Raw genomic sequence first — 16,946 nt, forward strand, 5'->3', positions numbered from 1 at the left:
TGGGTTCCGCCAGGACCACTCGGCTCCAGACCTCATTACAGCCTTGGTCCAAACATGGACAAAAGAGCTGAATTCCAGAGGTGAGGTGAGAGTGACTGCCCTTGACATCAAGGCAGCATTTGACCGAGTGTGGCACAAAGGAGCCCTCGTAAAATTGAAGTCACTGGGAATCAGGGGGAAAACTCTCCAGTGGCTGGAGTCATACCGAGCACAAAGGAAGATGATAGTGGTTGTTGGAGGCCAATCATCTCAGCCCCAGGACATTGCTGCAGGAGTTCCTCAGGGCAGTGTCCTAGGCCCAACCATCTTCAGCTGCTTCATCAATGACCTTACCTCCATCATAAGGTCAGAAATGGGGATGTTCGCTGATGACTGCACAGTGTTCAGTTCCATTCGCAACCCCTCAGATAATGAAGCAGTCCGAGCCCGCATGCAGCAAGACCTGGACAACATCCAGGCTTGGGCTCATAAGTGGCAAGTAACATTCGCGCCAGATAAGTGCCAGGCAATGACCATCTCCAACAAGAGAAAGTCTTACCACCTCCCCTTGACATTCAACGGCATTACCATCACCGAATCCCCCACCATCAATATCCTGGGGGTCACCATTGACCAGAAACTTAACTGGACCAGCCATATAAATACTGTGGCTACGAGAGCAGGTCAGAGGCTGGGTATTCTGCAGCGAGTGACTCACCTCCTGACTCCCCAAAGCCTTTCCACCATCTACAAGGCACAAGTCAGGAGTGTGATGGAATACTCTCCACTTGCCTGGATGAGTGCAGCTCCAACAACACTCAAGAAGCTCGACACCATCCAAGATAAAGCAGCCCGCTTGATTGGCACCCCATCCATCACCCTAAACATTCACTCCCTTCACCACCGGCGCACTGTGGCTGCAGTGTGTACCATCCACAGGATGCACTGCAGCAACTCGCCAAGGCTTCTTCGACAGCACCTCCCAAACCCACGACCTCTACCACCTAGAAGGACAAGAGCAGCAGGCACATGGGAACAACACCACCTGCACGTTCCCCTCCAAGTCACACACCATCCCGACTTGTAAATATATCGCCGTTCCTTCATCGTCGCTGGGTCAAAATCCTGGAACTCCCTTCCTAACAGCACTGTGGGAGAACCGTCACCACACGGACTGCAGCGGTTCAAGAAGGTGGCTCACCACCACCTTCTCGAGGGCAATTAGGGATGGGCAATAAATGCTGGCCTCGCCAGCGACGCCCACATCCCATGAACGAATAAAAAAAAACACTCCCCCTAGGACATTGGTTCCAGTCCTGCCCAGATGCAGACCGTCCAATTTGTACTGGTCCCACCTCCCCCAGAACCGGTTCCAATGGCCCAGGAATTTGAATCCCTCCCTCTTGCACCATCTCTCAAGCCACATATTCATCCTCGCTATCCTGTCATTCCTACTCTGACTAGCCCGTGGCACTGGTAGCAATCCTGAGATTACTACCTTTGAGGTCCTACTTTTTAGTTTAACTCCTAACTCCCTAAATTCAGCTTGTAGGACCTCATCCTGTTTTTTACCTATATCGTTGGTGCCTATATGCACCACGACAACTGGCTGTTCACCCTCCCCCTCCAGAATGTCCTGCAGCCGCTCCGAGACATCCCTGACCCTTGCACCAGGGAGGCAACATACCATCCTGCAGTCTCGGTTGCGTCCGCAGAAACGCCTGTCTATTCCCCTTACAATCGAGACCCCTATCACTATAGCTCTGCCACTCTTTTTCCTGCCCTCCTGTGCAGCAGAGCCAGCCACGGTGCCATGAACCTGGCCGCTGCCACCTTTCCCTGTTGAGCCATCTCCCCCAACAGTATCCAAAACGGTATACCTGTTTTGGAGGGAGATGACCGCAGGGGACCCCTGCACTGCCTTCCTACTCTTCCTCTGTCTGTTGGTCACCCATTCACTATCTCCCTCAGTAATTTTTATCTGCGGTGTGACCAACTCACTGAACGTGCTATCCACGACTTTCTCAGCATCGCGGATGCTCCAAAGTGAGTCCATCCGCAGCTCCAGAGCCGTCAAGCGGTCAAACAATAGCTGCAGCTGGACACACTTCCCGCAGGTGAAGGAATCAGGGATACAGGAAGGAGCCCTGAATTCCCACATCCCACAAGAGGAACATGACACGGCGCTGGGATCTCCTGCCATGACTTAACCCTTAAATTCGCTTAACAACAACTACAATGTCAAGAGAAAAAAAAAGGAAAGAAAAACTACTTACCACTCCCTTTAAGGAGTTTACTCCTTTAAATTATTCTTAATTTAGAGAATGTTAACTACACTAGGGACCTTGATTCACTAAAATAAACGCTACTTCCGATAAGACCTGCAGACCTTCCCTTTCCTTTTACTTCAGTTACTGTTGATAAGTAGAAATACTCACCTGAACCTACTCACCAATCAGGTGCCTCCCCTGTGTCGCGTCCCTTTCTGATTCCTGACGTCACTTCGAACTCGGTCGCAGCTCGGCTCGGCTCGGCTCCTCTCAGCGCTCTGAAATCCCGCCTTTTATCGGACGCTCCCTCCGCTCGGCTCGGCTCCTCTCAGCTGTTCTCAGCGCTCTGAAATCCCGCCTTTTATCGGACGCTCCCTCCGCTCGGCTCGGCTCCTCTCAGCTGTTCTCAGCGCTCTGAAATCCCGCCTTTTATCGGACGCTCCCTCCACTCGGCTCGGCTCCTCTCAAGGTAAAAGGCGGGAGGTTTAGAGGGGATTTGAGAAGGAACTTTTTCACCCAGAGGGTGGTTGGAGTCTGGAACTCACTGCCTGAGAGGGTTGTGGAGGCAGGAACCCTCACAACATTCAAGAAGCATTTGGATGAGCACTTGAAATGCCATAGCATACAAGGCTACGGACCAAATGCTGGAATATGGGATTAGAGTAGACAGGGCTTGATGGCCGGCGTGGACACGATGGGCCGAAGGGCCTCTCTCCGTGCTGTATAACTCTATGACTCTCAGCTGTTCTCAGCGCTCTGAAATCCCGCCTTTTATCGGACGCTCCCTCCGCTCGGCTCAGCTCCGCTCAGCTGTTCTCAGCTCCCTCTGAAATCCCGCCTTTTATCGGACGCTCCCTCCGCTCGGCTCGGCTCCTCTCAGCTGTTCTCAGCGCTCTGAAATCCCGCCTTTTATCGGACGCTCCCTCCGCTCGGCTCGGCTCCTCTCAGCGCTCTGAAATCCCGCCTTTTATCGGACGTTCCCTCTGCTCGGCTCGGCTCCTCTCAGCTGTTCTCAGCGCTCTGAAATCCCGCCTTTTATCGGACGTTCCCTCCGCTCGGCTCGGCTCCTCTCAGCTGTTCTCAGCGCTCTGAAATCCCGCCTTTTATCGGACGCTCCCTCCGCTCGGCTCGGCTCCTCTCAGCTGTTCTCAGCGCTCCGAAATCCCGCCTTTTTATGGGATGCTCCCTCTGCTCCGCTCGGCTCCACTCAGCTCCTTTGATTGCCTTGATAACGGGCAGTTGGAAAGATTATCTGTAATCACCAGGCATTGTTCTCTGACGATATATGCGATACTTTTCATGGAATCCCACACTCACCTGACGAAGAAGGAAGCCTCCGAAAGCTTGTGATTTTAAATAAAGCTGTTGGGCTATAACCTGGTGTTGTAAGACTCCTTACATCTGAGACTATGCCCCCTAGTTCTAGACTCTTCTGCCAGGGGAAACATCCTCTCAGCATCTACCCTGTCAAGACCTCAGAATCTTATATGTTTCAATGAGATCACTTCTCATTCTTCTAAACTCCAGAGAGTATCGGCCCATTCTACTCAATCTCTCCTCATAGGACAATCCTTTCCTCCCAGGAATCAATCTAGTGAACCTTCGTTGCACCGCCTCTAAGACAAGTATATCCTTCCTTAGATAAGGAGACCAAAACTGTACACAGTACTCCAGGTGAGGTCTCACCAAAGCCCTGTACAATTGCAACAAGACATCCTTACTCTTGTACTCCAATCCCCTTGCAATAAAGGCTAACATAGTATTTGCTTTCCTAATTGCTTGCTGTGCCTGCATTTTAGTCTTTGTGTCCTCCTCACAGCTCACTTTCCCACCTAGCTTTGTATCGTCAGCAAACTTGGATACATTAGTTAGTTTGTAGGTGCAGCAGGTGATCAAGAAGGCCAACGGAATGTTGGCTTTTATTGCTAGGGGGATAGAATATAAAAACAGGGAGGTATTGCTGCAGTTATATAAGGTATTGGTGAGACCGCACCTGGAATACGGCATACAGTTTTGGTGTCCATACTTAAGAAAAGACATACTTGCTCTCGAGGCAGTACAAAGAAGGTTCACTCGGTTAATCCCGGGGATGAGGGGGTGGACATATGAGGAGAGGTTGAGTAGATTGGGACTCTACTCATTGGAGTTCAGAAGAATGAGAGGCGATCTTATTGAAACATATAAGATTGTGAAGGGGCTTGATCGGGTGGATGCGGTAAGGATGTTCCCAAGGATGGGTGAAACTAGAACTAGGGGGCATAATCTTAGAATAAGGGGCTGCTCTTTCAAAACTGAGATGAGGAGAAACTTCTTCACTCAGAGGGTGGTAGGTCTGTGGAATTTGCTGCCCCAGGAAGCTGTGGAAGCTACATCATTAAATAAATTTAAAACAGAAATAGACAGTTTCCTAGAAGTAAAGGGAATTAGGGGTTATGGGGAGCGGGCAGGAAATTGGACATGAATTTAGATTTGAGGTTAGGATCAGATCAGCCATGATCTTATTGAATGGCGGAGCAGGCTCGAGGGGCCGATTGGCCTACTCCTGTTCCTATTTCTTATGTTCTTATTACACTCGGTCCCTTCATCTAAGTCATTAATATGGTTTGTAAATAGCTGAGGGCCAAGCACTGATCCTTGAGGCACCCCACTAGTTACAGCCTGACAACCTGAGAGTTACCCGTTTATCCCTTCTCTCTGATTTCTGTCCATTAACCAATCCTCTATCCATGCTAATATATTACCCCCAACCACATGAGCCCTTAGCTTATGTAGCAACCTTTTATGTGGAACCTTTTATGTCAAAATCCTGGAATTCCCTTCCTAACAGCACTGTGGGAGAACTGTCACCACACGGACTGCAGCGGTTCAAGAAGGCGGCTCACCACCACCTTCTCAAGGGGCAATTAGGGATGGGCAATAAATGCCGGCCTCGCCAGCGACGCCCACATCCCAAGAACGAATAAAAAAAAAACCTCATCGAATGTCTTTTGAAAATCCAAATATACGACATCCACTGATTCCCCTTTATCTACCCTGCTAGTTACATCCTCAAAAAACTCTAATAATTTTGTCAAACACGATTTCCCTTTCATAAAACCATGTTGATTCTGCCTAATCATATTATGATTTTCTAAGTGCCCTGTTACCACTTCCTTAATAATGGATTCCAGCATTTTCCCGATGACTGATGTCAGGATAACTGGCCTGTCGTTCCCTGTTTTCTCTCTCCCTCCTTTCTTGAATAGCGGGATTACATTTGCTACCTTCCAATCCGCTGGGACCGTTCCAGAATCTAGGGAATTCTGGAAGATCAAAACCAATGCATCCACTATCTCTGCAGCCTCCTCTTTTAGAACCCGCGATGTCGGCCATCAGGTCCAGGAGATTTATTGGCTTTTAGTCCCATTAGTTTCTCCTGTACTTTTCCTCTAGTGATATTAATTGTTTTAAGTTCCTCTCTCTCATTTACCACTTGGTTCTCCACTATTTCTGGTATGTTTTTTGTGTCTTCCACTGTGAAGACAGATACAAAATATTTGTTTAACGCATCTGCCATTTCCTGATTCCCCATTATAATTTCTCCTGTCAGCCTCTAAGGGACCAATGTTTACTTTTGCTAATCTGTTCTTTTAAAAAACTTGTAGAAGCTCTTACAATCTGTTTTTTATATTTCTTGCTAGTTTATTATTATATTCTATTTTCTCCCTTTTAATCAATTTTTTGGTCGTCCATTGCTGGTTTCAAAAAGTCTCCCAATCCTCAGGCTTATTACTCTTCTTGACAACATTATAGGCCTCTTCTTTTAATCTAATACTCTCCTTAACTCCTTTAGTTCGCCATGGGTGGATCACTTTTCCCGTGGAGTTTTATTTCTCAATGGAATGTATATTTGTTGAGAATTATGAATTATTTCTTTGAATGTTCACCATTGATTATCGATCATCATACCCTTTAATCTAATTTCCCAATCTACCTTAGCCTACTCGCCCCCCATACCTATGTCATCGGCTTTGTTTAAGACTCCGGTTTCGGACGTTAGTATGTCGCTATCAAACTCAAAGTGAAATTCCATCATTTTCTCTCGTATTATGATCACTCTTCCCCAGAGAATCTCTTGCTATGAGATTACTAATTAACTCTGTCTCAAAAAACACAATGTATTGCTCTAGGGAAATGCCTTGAATACATTCCATGAACTCGTCCTCCAGACTACCTTTGCCAATTTGATTTGTCCAGTCCAATTTGAAGATTAAAGTCCCCCATGATGACTGCATTTCCTTTGTTACAAGCTCCTATTATTTCATGATTAATACTCTGTCAACGGTATCATTTAAGAACATAAGAAATAGGAGCAGGAGGAGGCCATTCGGCCCCTCGAGCCTGCTCCGCCATTCAATCAGATCATGGCCGATCTTCAACCTCAACTCCACTTTCCCGCCCGATCCCCATATCCCTTGATTCCCCTCGACTCCAAAAATCTATCCATCTCATCCTTGAATCGATGACACAAGATTGGTGGCATTGTAAGCAGTGTAGATGAAAACATAAAATTACAAAGCGATATTGATAGATTAGGTGAATGGGCAAAACTGTGGCAAATGGAATTCAATGTAGACAAATGTGAGGTCATCCACTTTGGATCAAAAAAGGATAGAACAGGGTACTTTCTAAATGGTAAAAAGTTAAAAACAGTGGATGTCCAAAGGGACTTAGGGGTTCAGGTCCATAGATCATTGAAGTGTCATGAACAGGTGCAGAAAATAATCAATAAGGCAAATGGAATGCTGGCCTTTATATCTGGAGGACTGGAGCACAAGGGGGCAGAAGTTATGCTGCAGCAATACAAAACCCTGGTTCGACCGCACCTGGAGTACTGTGAGCAGTTCTGGGCACCGCACCTTCGGAAGGACATACTGGCCTTGGAGGGAGTGCAGCGTAGGTTTACTGGAATGATACCCGGACTTCAAGGATTAAGTTACGAGGAGAGATTACACAAATTGGGGTTCTATTCTCTGGAGTTTCGAAGGTTAAGGGGTGATCTGATCGAAGTTTATAAGATATTAAGGGGAACAGATAGGGTGGATAGAGAGAAACTATTTCCGCTGGTAATAGGGGGATTCTAGGAGTAGGGGGCACAGTCTAAAAATTAGAGCCAGACCTTTCAGGAGTGAGATTAGAAAACATTTCTACACACAAAGGGTGGTAGAAGTTTGGAACTCTCTTCCGCAAACGGCAATTGATACTAGCTCAATTGCTAAATTTAAATCTGAGATAGATAGCTTTTTGGCAACCAAAGGTATTAAGGGATATGGGCCAAAGGCAGGTATATGGAGCTAGATCACAGATCAGCCATGATCTTATCAAATAGCGGAGCAGGCACGAGGGGCTGAATGGCCTACTCCTGTTCCCATGTTCCTTTGTTGAATATATTCAATGACTCAGCATCCACAGCCCTCTGTGGTAGAGAATTCCAATGATTCACAACCCTCTGAGTGAAGAAATTCCTCCTCATCTCAGTCTTGAATGTCCGACCCCTTATCCTGAGACTATGCCCCCTAGTTCCAGACTCTCCAGCCAGGGGAAACCATCTCTCAGCATCTACCCTGTCAAGCCCCCTCAGAATCTTAAATGTTTCAATGAGATCACCTCTCATTCTTCTAAACTCCAGAGAGTATAGGCCCATTCTACTGAACTGTTTAGGAATATAGGAACAGGAGTAGGCCATTCAGCCCCTCGTGCCTGCTCCGCCATTTGATAAGATCATGGCTGATCTGTTTTCTAACTCCATTTACCTGCCTTTGGCCCATATCCCTTAATACCTTTGGTTGCCAAAAAGCTATCTATCTCACATTTAAATTTAGCAATTGAGCTGGTATCAATTGCTGTTTGTGAAAGAGAGTTCCAAACTTCTACCACCCTTTGTGTGTAGAAATGTTTTCTAATCTCACTCCTGAAAGGTCTGGCTCTAATTTTTAGACTGTGCCCCCTACTCCTAGAATCCCCCTATTACCAGCGGAAATAGTTTCTCTCTATCCACCCTATCTGTTCCCATTAATATCTTATAAACTTCGATCTGATCACCCCTTAACCTTCGAAACTCCAGAGAATACAACCCCAATTTGTGTAATCTCTCCTCGTAACTTAACCCTTGAAGTCCGGGTATCATTCTAGTAAACCTACGCTGCACTCCCTCCAAGGCCAGTATGTCCTTCCGAAGGTGCGGTGCCCAGAACTGCTCACAGTACTCCAGGTGCGGTCTAACCAGGGTTTTGTATTGCTGCAGCATAACTTCTGCCCCCTTGCACTCTAGTCCTCTAGATATAAAGGCCAGCATTCCATTAGCCTTATTGATTATTTTCTGCACCTGTTCATGACACTTCAATGATCCATGTACCTGAACCCCTAAGTCCCTTTGGACAGCCACTGTTTTTAACTTTTTACCATTTAGAAAGTACCCTGTTCTATCCTTTTTTGATCCAAAGTGGATGACCTCACATTTGTCTACATTGAATTCCATTTGCCACAGTTTTGCCCATTCACCTAATCTATCAATATCCCTTTGTAATTTTATGTTTTCATCTACACTGCTTACAATGCCAACAATCTTTGTGTCATCGGCAAACTTAGATATGAGACTTTCTATGCCTTCATCTAAGTCGTTAATAAATATTGTGAATAATTGAGGCCCCAAGACAGATCCCTGCGGGACTCCACTAGTCACATCCTGCCAATGTGAGTACCTTCCCATTATCCCTACTCTCTGTCGCCTTTCGCTCAGCCAACTTCCTAACCAAGTCCGTACTTTTCCCTCGATTCCATGGGCTTCTATCTTAGCTAACAGTCTCTTATGTGGGACCTTATCAAATGCCTTCTGGAAGTCCATATAAATAACATCCATTGACATTCCCCTGTCCTCTACTTTAGTCACCTCTTCAAAAAATTCAATCAGGTTTGTCAGGCACGACCTACCTTTCACAAATCCATGCTGACTCTCTCTGATTAACTGAAAATTCTCGAGGTGTTCAGTCACCCTATCCTTAATTACAGACTCCAGCATTTTCCCCACAACAGATGTTAGGCTAACAGGTCTATAATTCCCTGGTTTCCCTCTCCTTTCTTAAAAAGTGGAGTGACATGTGCCTATAAACTGCTCCCACCAGTGTTTTCTGCCCCTTGTTATTTTTTATTTCCACCCAGACTGATTCTACTTCCTGATCCTCCGAGCCGAGATCCTTCCTCACCACTGTCCTTATCTCATCCTTTATTATCAGGGCTGCACCCCCTCCCTTTCCATTCTGCCTGTCTTTTCGAAAAGTCAAGTACCCTGGAATATTTGGTTCCCAACCTTAGTCACCCTGCAACCAGTAATCTCAGTAATTTGATCGGGTAGATGTAGAGAAGATGTTTCCACTTCATAGAATCATAGAATGGTTTCAGCTTGGAAGCAATCCATTCGGCCCATCGAGTCCGTGCCGGCTCTATGCAAGAGCAATCCAGCTCGTCCCACTCCCCCGCCCTTTCCCCGTAGCCCTGCAAATTTTTTCCTTTCAAGTACTTATCCAGTTCCCTTTTGAAGGCCATGATTGAATCTGCCTCCACCACCCCCTCGGGCAGTGCATTCCAGATCATAACCACTCGCTGTGTAAAAAAGTTTTTCCTCATGTCACCTTTGGTTCCTTTGCCAATCACCTTAAATCTGTGTCCTCTGGTTCTTGACCCTTCCGCCAATGGGAACAGTTTCTCTCTATCTACTCTGTCCGGACCCTTCATGATTTTGAACACCTCGATCAAATCTCCTCGCAACTTTCTCTGTTCCAAGGAGAACAACCCCGGCTTCTCCAATCTATCCACGTAACTGAAGTCCCTCATCCCTGGAATCATTCTAGTAACTACTTGTCGAGGAGACCAGAACTCGGGGCCATAAATATAAGATAGTCCAATAGGGAATTCAGGAGAAACTTCTTTACCCAGAGAGTGGTGAGAATGTGGAACTCACTCCCACAAGGAGTAGTTGGGGTGAATAGTGTAGATGCATTTAAGGGGAAACTGGATAAACACATGAGGAGAAAGGAATAGAAGGATATGCTGATAGGGTGAGATGAGGGAGGGAGGAGGCTCGTGCAGAGCATAAACACCAGGATAGACCAGTTGGGCTGAATGGCCTGTTTCTGTAATTCTACGGAATTCTTTATACACATCTGTTCTGTATGTGTGATCCTGATACTCTATGGGGGCTATGTAGAGTTATAGAATCATAGAATCATCGAAAGGTTACAGCCAGAAGGAGGACATTCGGCCCATCGAGTCCGTGCCGGCTCTATGTAAGAGCAATCCAGCTAGTCCCACTCCCCCGCCCTTTCCCCGTAGCCCTGCAAATTTTTCCCTTCAAGTACTTATCCAGTTCCCTTTTGAAGGCCATGATTGAATCTGCCTCCACCACCCCCTCGGGCAGTGCTTTCCAGATCCTAACCACTCGCTGTGTAAAAAAGTTTTTCCTCATGTCACCTTTGGTTCTTTTGCCAATCACTTAAAATCTATGTCCTCTGGTCCTTGACCCTTCCACCAATGGGAACAGTTTCTCTCTGTCTACTCTGTCCAGACCCTTCATGATTTTGAATACCTCGATCAAATCTCCTCACAACCGTCTCTGTTCCAAGGAGATCAATCCCAGCTTCTCCAGTCTATCCACGTAACTAAAGTCCCTCATCCCTGGAATCATTCTCGTAAATCTCTTCTGCACCCTCTCTAAGGCCTTCACATCTTTCCTAAAGTGCGGTGCCCAGAACTGGACACAATACTCCAGTTGTGGTCGAACCAGTGTTTTATAAAAGTTCATCATGACTTCCAAACTTTTGTACTCTATGCCTCTATTTATAAATTGTAAACAATTTTACAACACCAAGTTATAGTCCAGCAATTTTATTTTAAATTCACAAGCTTTCGGAGGCTTCCTCCTTCGTCAGGTAAATGTTTACCTGACGAAGGAGGAAGCCTCCGAAAGCTTGTGAATTTAAAATAAAATTGCTGGACTATAACTTGGTGTTGTAAAATTGTTTACAATTGTCAACCCCAGTCCATCACCGGCATCTCCACATCATGTCTATTTATAAAGCCCAGGATCCCGTATGCTTTTTTAACCACTTTCCCAACCTGCCCTGCCACCTTCAACGATTTGTGTACATATACCCCCAGATCTCTCTGTTCCTGGACCCCTGTTCTTGGAATTCCTCTTGCTTAGTCTAACTCTGACCTTCTTTCTACAGGAGAATATTAAGTTGGTGTTTGATCACTTCATGCAGCTTGAGCACCCCAACATCGTGAAATTTCACTGGTACTGGATAGACAGCAGAGAGACCCCCACTAGTGATACCTCCGTCAGTGAGACCCCTGCCAGAGAGACCCCTGCCAGAGAGACCCCTGCCAGAGAGACCAGCGCCAAGGAGACCCCTACCAGAGAGACGACAGCCAGAGAGACGACAGCCAGAGAGACGACAGCCAGAGAGACGACAGCCAGAGAGACGACAGCCAGAGAGACGACAGCCAGAGAGACGACAGCCAGAGAGACGACAGCCAGAGAGACGACAGCCAGAGAGACGACAGCCAGAGAGACGACAGCCAGAGAGACCTCCGCCAGAGAGACCTCCGCCAGAGAGACCTCCGCCAGAGAGACCCCCGCCAGAGAGACCCCTGCCAGAGAGACCCCCGCCAGGGAGACCCCCACCAGAGAGACCCCCACCAGGGAGATCCCCACCAGAGAGACCCCTGCCCAGGAGACCCCTGCCCAGGAGACCCCTGCCCAGGAGACCCCTACCAGAGAGACTACAGCCAGAAAGACCTCCGTCAGAGAGACCCCCGTCAGGGAAACCCCCATTAGGGTGAGTAAGTTCTGGATAGCAATCCACTGTGTCTATTGTCACAAAGGATCCAATTTGGGGGGGCAGGGTGTACAGGGAGCGTTGAAGAACGGATTCCAAAAGGGCAATGTTGGGGCAATGTCTAGAGGTGTAATGTGGGGACTCTGAGCATTGTATCGGTGCATTAGGGGATTAGGGGGAGGTCAAGCAGTCATAAGGAGATAGGCACAATGTTCGGGAATGGGGCGCAATGTTCGGGAATGGGGCACAATGTTCGGGAATGGGGCACAATGTTCGGGAATGGGGTGCAATGTTTGGGAATGGGGCACAATGTTCGGGAATGGGGCGCAATGTTTGGGAATGGGGTGCAATGTTTGGGAATGGGGCGCAATGTTTGGGATTAGGGCGCAATGTTTGGGAATGGGGCACAATGTTTGGGATTGGGGCGCAATGTTCGGGAATGGGGCGCAATGTTCGGGAATGGGGCGCAATGTTTGGGAATGGGGCGCAATGTTTGGGATTGGGGCGCAATGTTCGGGAATGGGGCGCAATGTTTGGGAATGGGGTGCAATGTTTGGGAATGGGGTGCAATGTTCGGGAATGGGGCACAATGTTTGGGAATGGGGCGCAATGTTTGGGAATGGGGTGCAATGTTTGGGAATGGGGTGCAATGTTCGGGAATGGGGTGCAATGTTTGGGAATGGGGCACAATGTTCGGGAATGGGGCGCAATGTTTGGGAATGGGGTGCAATGTTTGGGAATGGGGCGCAATGTTTGGGAATGGGGCGCAATGTTTGGGATTGGGGCACAATGTTCGGGAATGGGGCGCAATGTTCGGGAATGGGGCGCAATGTTTGGGAATGGGGCGCAATGTTTGGGATTGGGGCACAATGTTCGGGAATGGGGCGCAATGTTCGGGAATGGGGTGCAATGTTTGGGAATGGGGCACAATGTTTGGGATTGGGGCACAATGTTCGGGAATGGGGCGCAATGTTTGGGAATGGGGCGCAATGTTTGGGATTGGGGCGCAATGTTCGGGAATGGGGCGCAATGTTCGGGAATGGGGCACAATGTTTGGGATTGGGGCACAATGTTTGGGAATGGGGCGCAATGTTCGGGAATGGGGCGCAATGTTTGGGAATGGGGTGCAATGTTTGGGAATGGGGTGCAATGTTCGGGAATGGGGCACAATGTTTGGGAATGGGGCGCAATGTTTGGGAATGGGGCGCAATGTTTGGGAATGGGGTGCAATGTTCGGGAATGGGGCGCAATGTTTGGGAATGGGGCACAATGTTCGGGAATGGGGCGCAATGTTTGGGAATGGGGTGCAATGTTTGGGAATGGGGCGCAATGTTTGGGATTAGGGCGCAATGTTTGGGAATGGGGCGCAATGTTTGGGATTGGGGCACAATGTTCGGGAATGGGGCGCAATGTTTGGGAATGGGGCGCAATGTTTGGGATTGGGGCGCAATGTTCGGGAATGGGGCGCAATGTTTGGGAATGGGGCGCAATGTTTGGGAATGGGGCACAATGTTTGGGATTGGGGCACAATGTTCGGGAATGGGGCGCAATGTTTGGGAATGGGGCGCAATGTTTGGGATTGGGGCGCAATGTTTGGGATTGGGGCACAATGTTTGGGAATGGGGCACAATGTTTGGGATTGGGGCGCAATGTTTGGGATTAGGGCGCAATGTTTGGGAATGGGGTGCAATGTTCGGGAATGGGGCGCAATGTTTGGGATTGGGGCGCAATGTTTGGGAATGGGGCGCAATGTTTGGGAATGGGGTGCAATGTTTGGGAATGGGGTGCAATGTTTGGGATTGGGGCACAATGTTCGGGAATGGGGCTCAATGTTCGGGAATGGGGCACAATGTTCGGGAATGGGACTCAATGTTCAGGAATGGGGCACAATGTTCGGGAATGAGGCACAATGTTCAGGAATGGGATGCAATGTTCGGGAATGGGGTGCAATGTTTGGGATTGGGGCACAATGTTCGGGAATGGGACACAATGTTCGGGAATGGGACACAATGTTCAGGAATGGGGTTCAATGTTCGGGAATGGGACGCAATGTTCGGGAATGGGACGCAATGTTCGGGAATGGGACGCAATGTTCGGGAATGGGGTTCAATGTTCGGGAATGGGGTTCAATGTTCGGGAATGGGGTTCAATGTTCGGGAATGGGGTTCAATGTTCGGGAATGGGACGCAATGTTTGGGAATGGGGTTCAATGTTTGGGAATGGGGTTCAATGTTTGGGAATGGGGTTCAATGTTCGGGAATGGGGTGCAATGTTCGGGATTGGGGCACAATGTTCGGGATTGGGGCTCAATGTTCGGGAACGGGACGCAATGTTCGGGATTGGGGCACAATGTTTGGGATTGGGGTTCAATGTTCGGGATTGGGGCAGAATGTTTGGGATTGGGGCACAATGTTCGGGATTGGGGCTCAATGTTCGGGATTGGGGTGCAATGTTTGGGAATGGGGCTCAATGTTTGGGAATGGGACACAATGTTCGGAATTGGGGTTCAATGTTCGGGAATGGGGCACAATGTTCGGGAATGGGGTTCAATGTTTGGGAATGGGGCACAATGTTTGGGATTGGGGCACAGATTAGTGAATACAGATCAGTGTTCTGCCTAGGGGGAGTAAATTAGCATCTGGTGGTGTTCCCAAGGCAATTGCTGATCTTGGTCTTCTTGGTGGCAGATGTCACGCGGTGGGAAGTTCTGATGATGCATCTGCTGCCATAGTGAGTGTGTGGGGGAGGGGCTAGATATTGAATCTAGTGGTGAGGGTCTCTCTGGCGGGGATCTCTCAGGAGTGCTGATCAACTAAACAACAACAACTTACATTTATATAGCGCCTTTAACGTAGTAAAACATCCCAAGGAGCTTCACAGGAGCGTAAATCAGACACATATTCACAACTAGCCACATAACAAAACATTAGGACAGGTGACCAAAAGCTTGGTCAAAGAGGTAGGTTTTAAGGAGCATCTTAAAGGAGGAGAGAGAGAGAGAGAGAGGTTTAGGGAGGGAATTCCAGAATTTAGGGCCCAGGCAGCTGAAGGCACGGCCGCCAATGGTGGAGCGATTAAAATTGGGGATGCGCAAGAGGCCATAATTGGAGGAGCGCAGAGATCCCGGAGGGTTGTAGGGCTAGAGGAGGTTACAGAGATAGGGAGGGGCGAGGCCATGGAGGAAATTGAACACAAGGATGACAAAACTTCTTTGTCCTGGATGGTGTCGAGTTTGTTGAGTGTTGTTGGAGCTGCACTCATCCAGGCAAGTGGAGAGTATTCCATCACACTCCTGACTTGTGCCTTGTAGCTGGTGGAGAGTTACTTTGGGGAGTCTCACCTCCCCTCTGGGATTCAGCTCTTTTGTCCATGTTTGGACCAAGGCTGTAATGAGGTCTGGAGCCGAGTGGTCCTGGCGGAACCCAAACTGAGCATCGGTGAGCAGGTTATTGGTGAGTAAGTGCCGCTTGATAGCACTGTCGACGACACCTTCCATCACTTTGCTGATGATTGAGAGTAGACTGATGGGGCGGTGATTGGCCGGGTTGGTTTACATTGAGTTAATTTGAAACTACAGCACAGAAATAGGCCATTTGGCCCAATTGGTCTATCCCGGTGTTTATGCTCCACACGAGCCTCCCCCCTCCCTACTTCATATCACCCTATTACCCTATCCTTCTATTCCTTTCTTCCCCTTAAATCCCTCTACACTATTCGCCTCAACTACTCCTTGTGGGAGCGAGTTCCACATTCTCACCACTCTCTGGGTAAAGACGTTTCTCCTGAATTCCCTATTGGATTTATTAGTGACTATTTTATATTTATGACCTCTAGTTCTGGTCTCCCCCACAAGTGGAAAAATCTTCTCTACGTCTACCCTATCAAACCCTATCATAATCTTGAAGACCTCCATCAGGTCACCCCTCAGTCTTCTCTTTTCTTGAGAAAAAGCCCCAGCCTGTTCAGCCTTCCCTGATAGGTAGAACCTCTCAGTCCTGGTTCATCCTTGTGAATCTTTTTTGCACCTTCTCCATTGCCTCTATATCCTTTCTATAATCTGGAGACCAGAACTGTTCACAATACTCCAAGTGTGGTCTAACCAAGGTTCTATACAAGTTTAACATAACTTCTCTGTTTTTCAATTCTATCCCTCTAGAAATGAACCAAAGTGCTTGATTTGCCTTTTTTATGGCCTTATTAACCTGCATTGCTACTTTCAGTGATTTGTGTATCTGAACCCCCAGATCCCTCTGCTCCTCAACCCCATTTAGACTCTTATTATCCGAGCAGTGTGAGGCCTCCTTATTCTTCCCACCAAAATGCACCTCCTCACACTGATCTAGATTGAAATTCATTGCCCATTCTGCAAGTTTATTAATATCTTCCTGTAATTTGTCACATTCTTCCTCTGTATTAACTATACCCCCAATTTGGCGTCGTCCGCAAATATTGAAATTGTACTTCCGATTCCCGAATCGTTAATATAAATTGTGAACAATAATGGTCCCAGCAACTCTGGAACACCATTTCCCACCTTATGCCAGACTGAGTAGCTACTCTCAACCCCAACTCTCTGTTTTCTGTTTTGTAGCCAGCTTGCTATCCATTCTACCACCTGTCCCCTGACTCCACATACTCTGACCTTAGTCATGAGTCTACAATGCGGTACCTTATCGAAGGCCTTTTGAAAATCTAAATATATTAGATCTACTACATTACCCTCATCTATCCTTTCTGTTACTTCTTCAAAGAATTGAATAAGTTTGGTCAAACATGACCTTCCCTTCTGAAATCCATGCTGACTATTATAGTTTCGCTCTTT

At 47.7% G+C, this 16,946-nt stretch overlaps 1 protein-coding gene across 1 annotated transcript in view; it reads left to right on the forward strand.

The window, feature by feature from the left end:
* Nucleotides 1–16,946, forward strand: part of LOC137332684 (nuclear receptor-binding protein 2-like) — a 195,974-nt gene that overhangs the window by 56,054 nt on the left and 122,974 nt on the right. The window contains exon 3 of the mRNA XM_067996634.1: nucleotides 11,513–12,124. Within this exon, the coding sequence (XP_067852735.1) occupies nucleotides 11,513–12,124 (612 nt within the window). The remainder of the gene's footprint in view (nucleotides 1–11,512; nucleotides 12,125–16,946) is intronic.

The sequence above is a fragment of the Heptranchias perlo genome, chromosome 2 (genome assembly GCF_035084215.1).
Source record: "Heptranchias perlo isolate sHepPer1 chromosome 2, sHepPer1.hap1, whole genome shotgun sequence".
Classification (NCBI taxonomy): Eukaryota; Metazoa; Chordata; class Chondrichthyes; order Hexanchiformes; family Hexanchidae; genus Heptranchias; species Heptranchias perlo.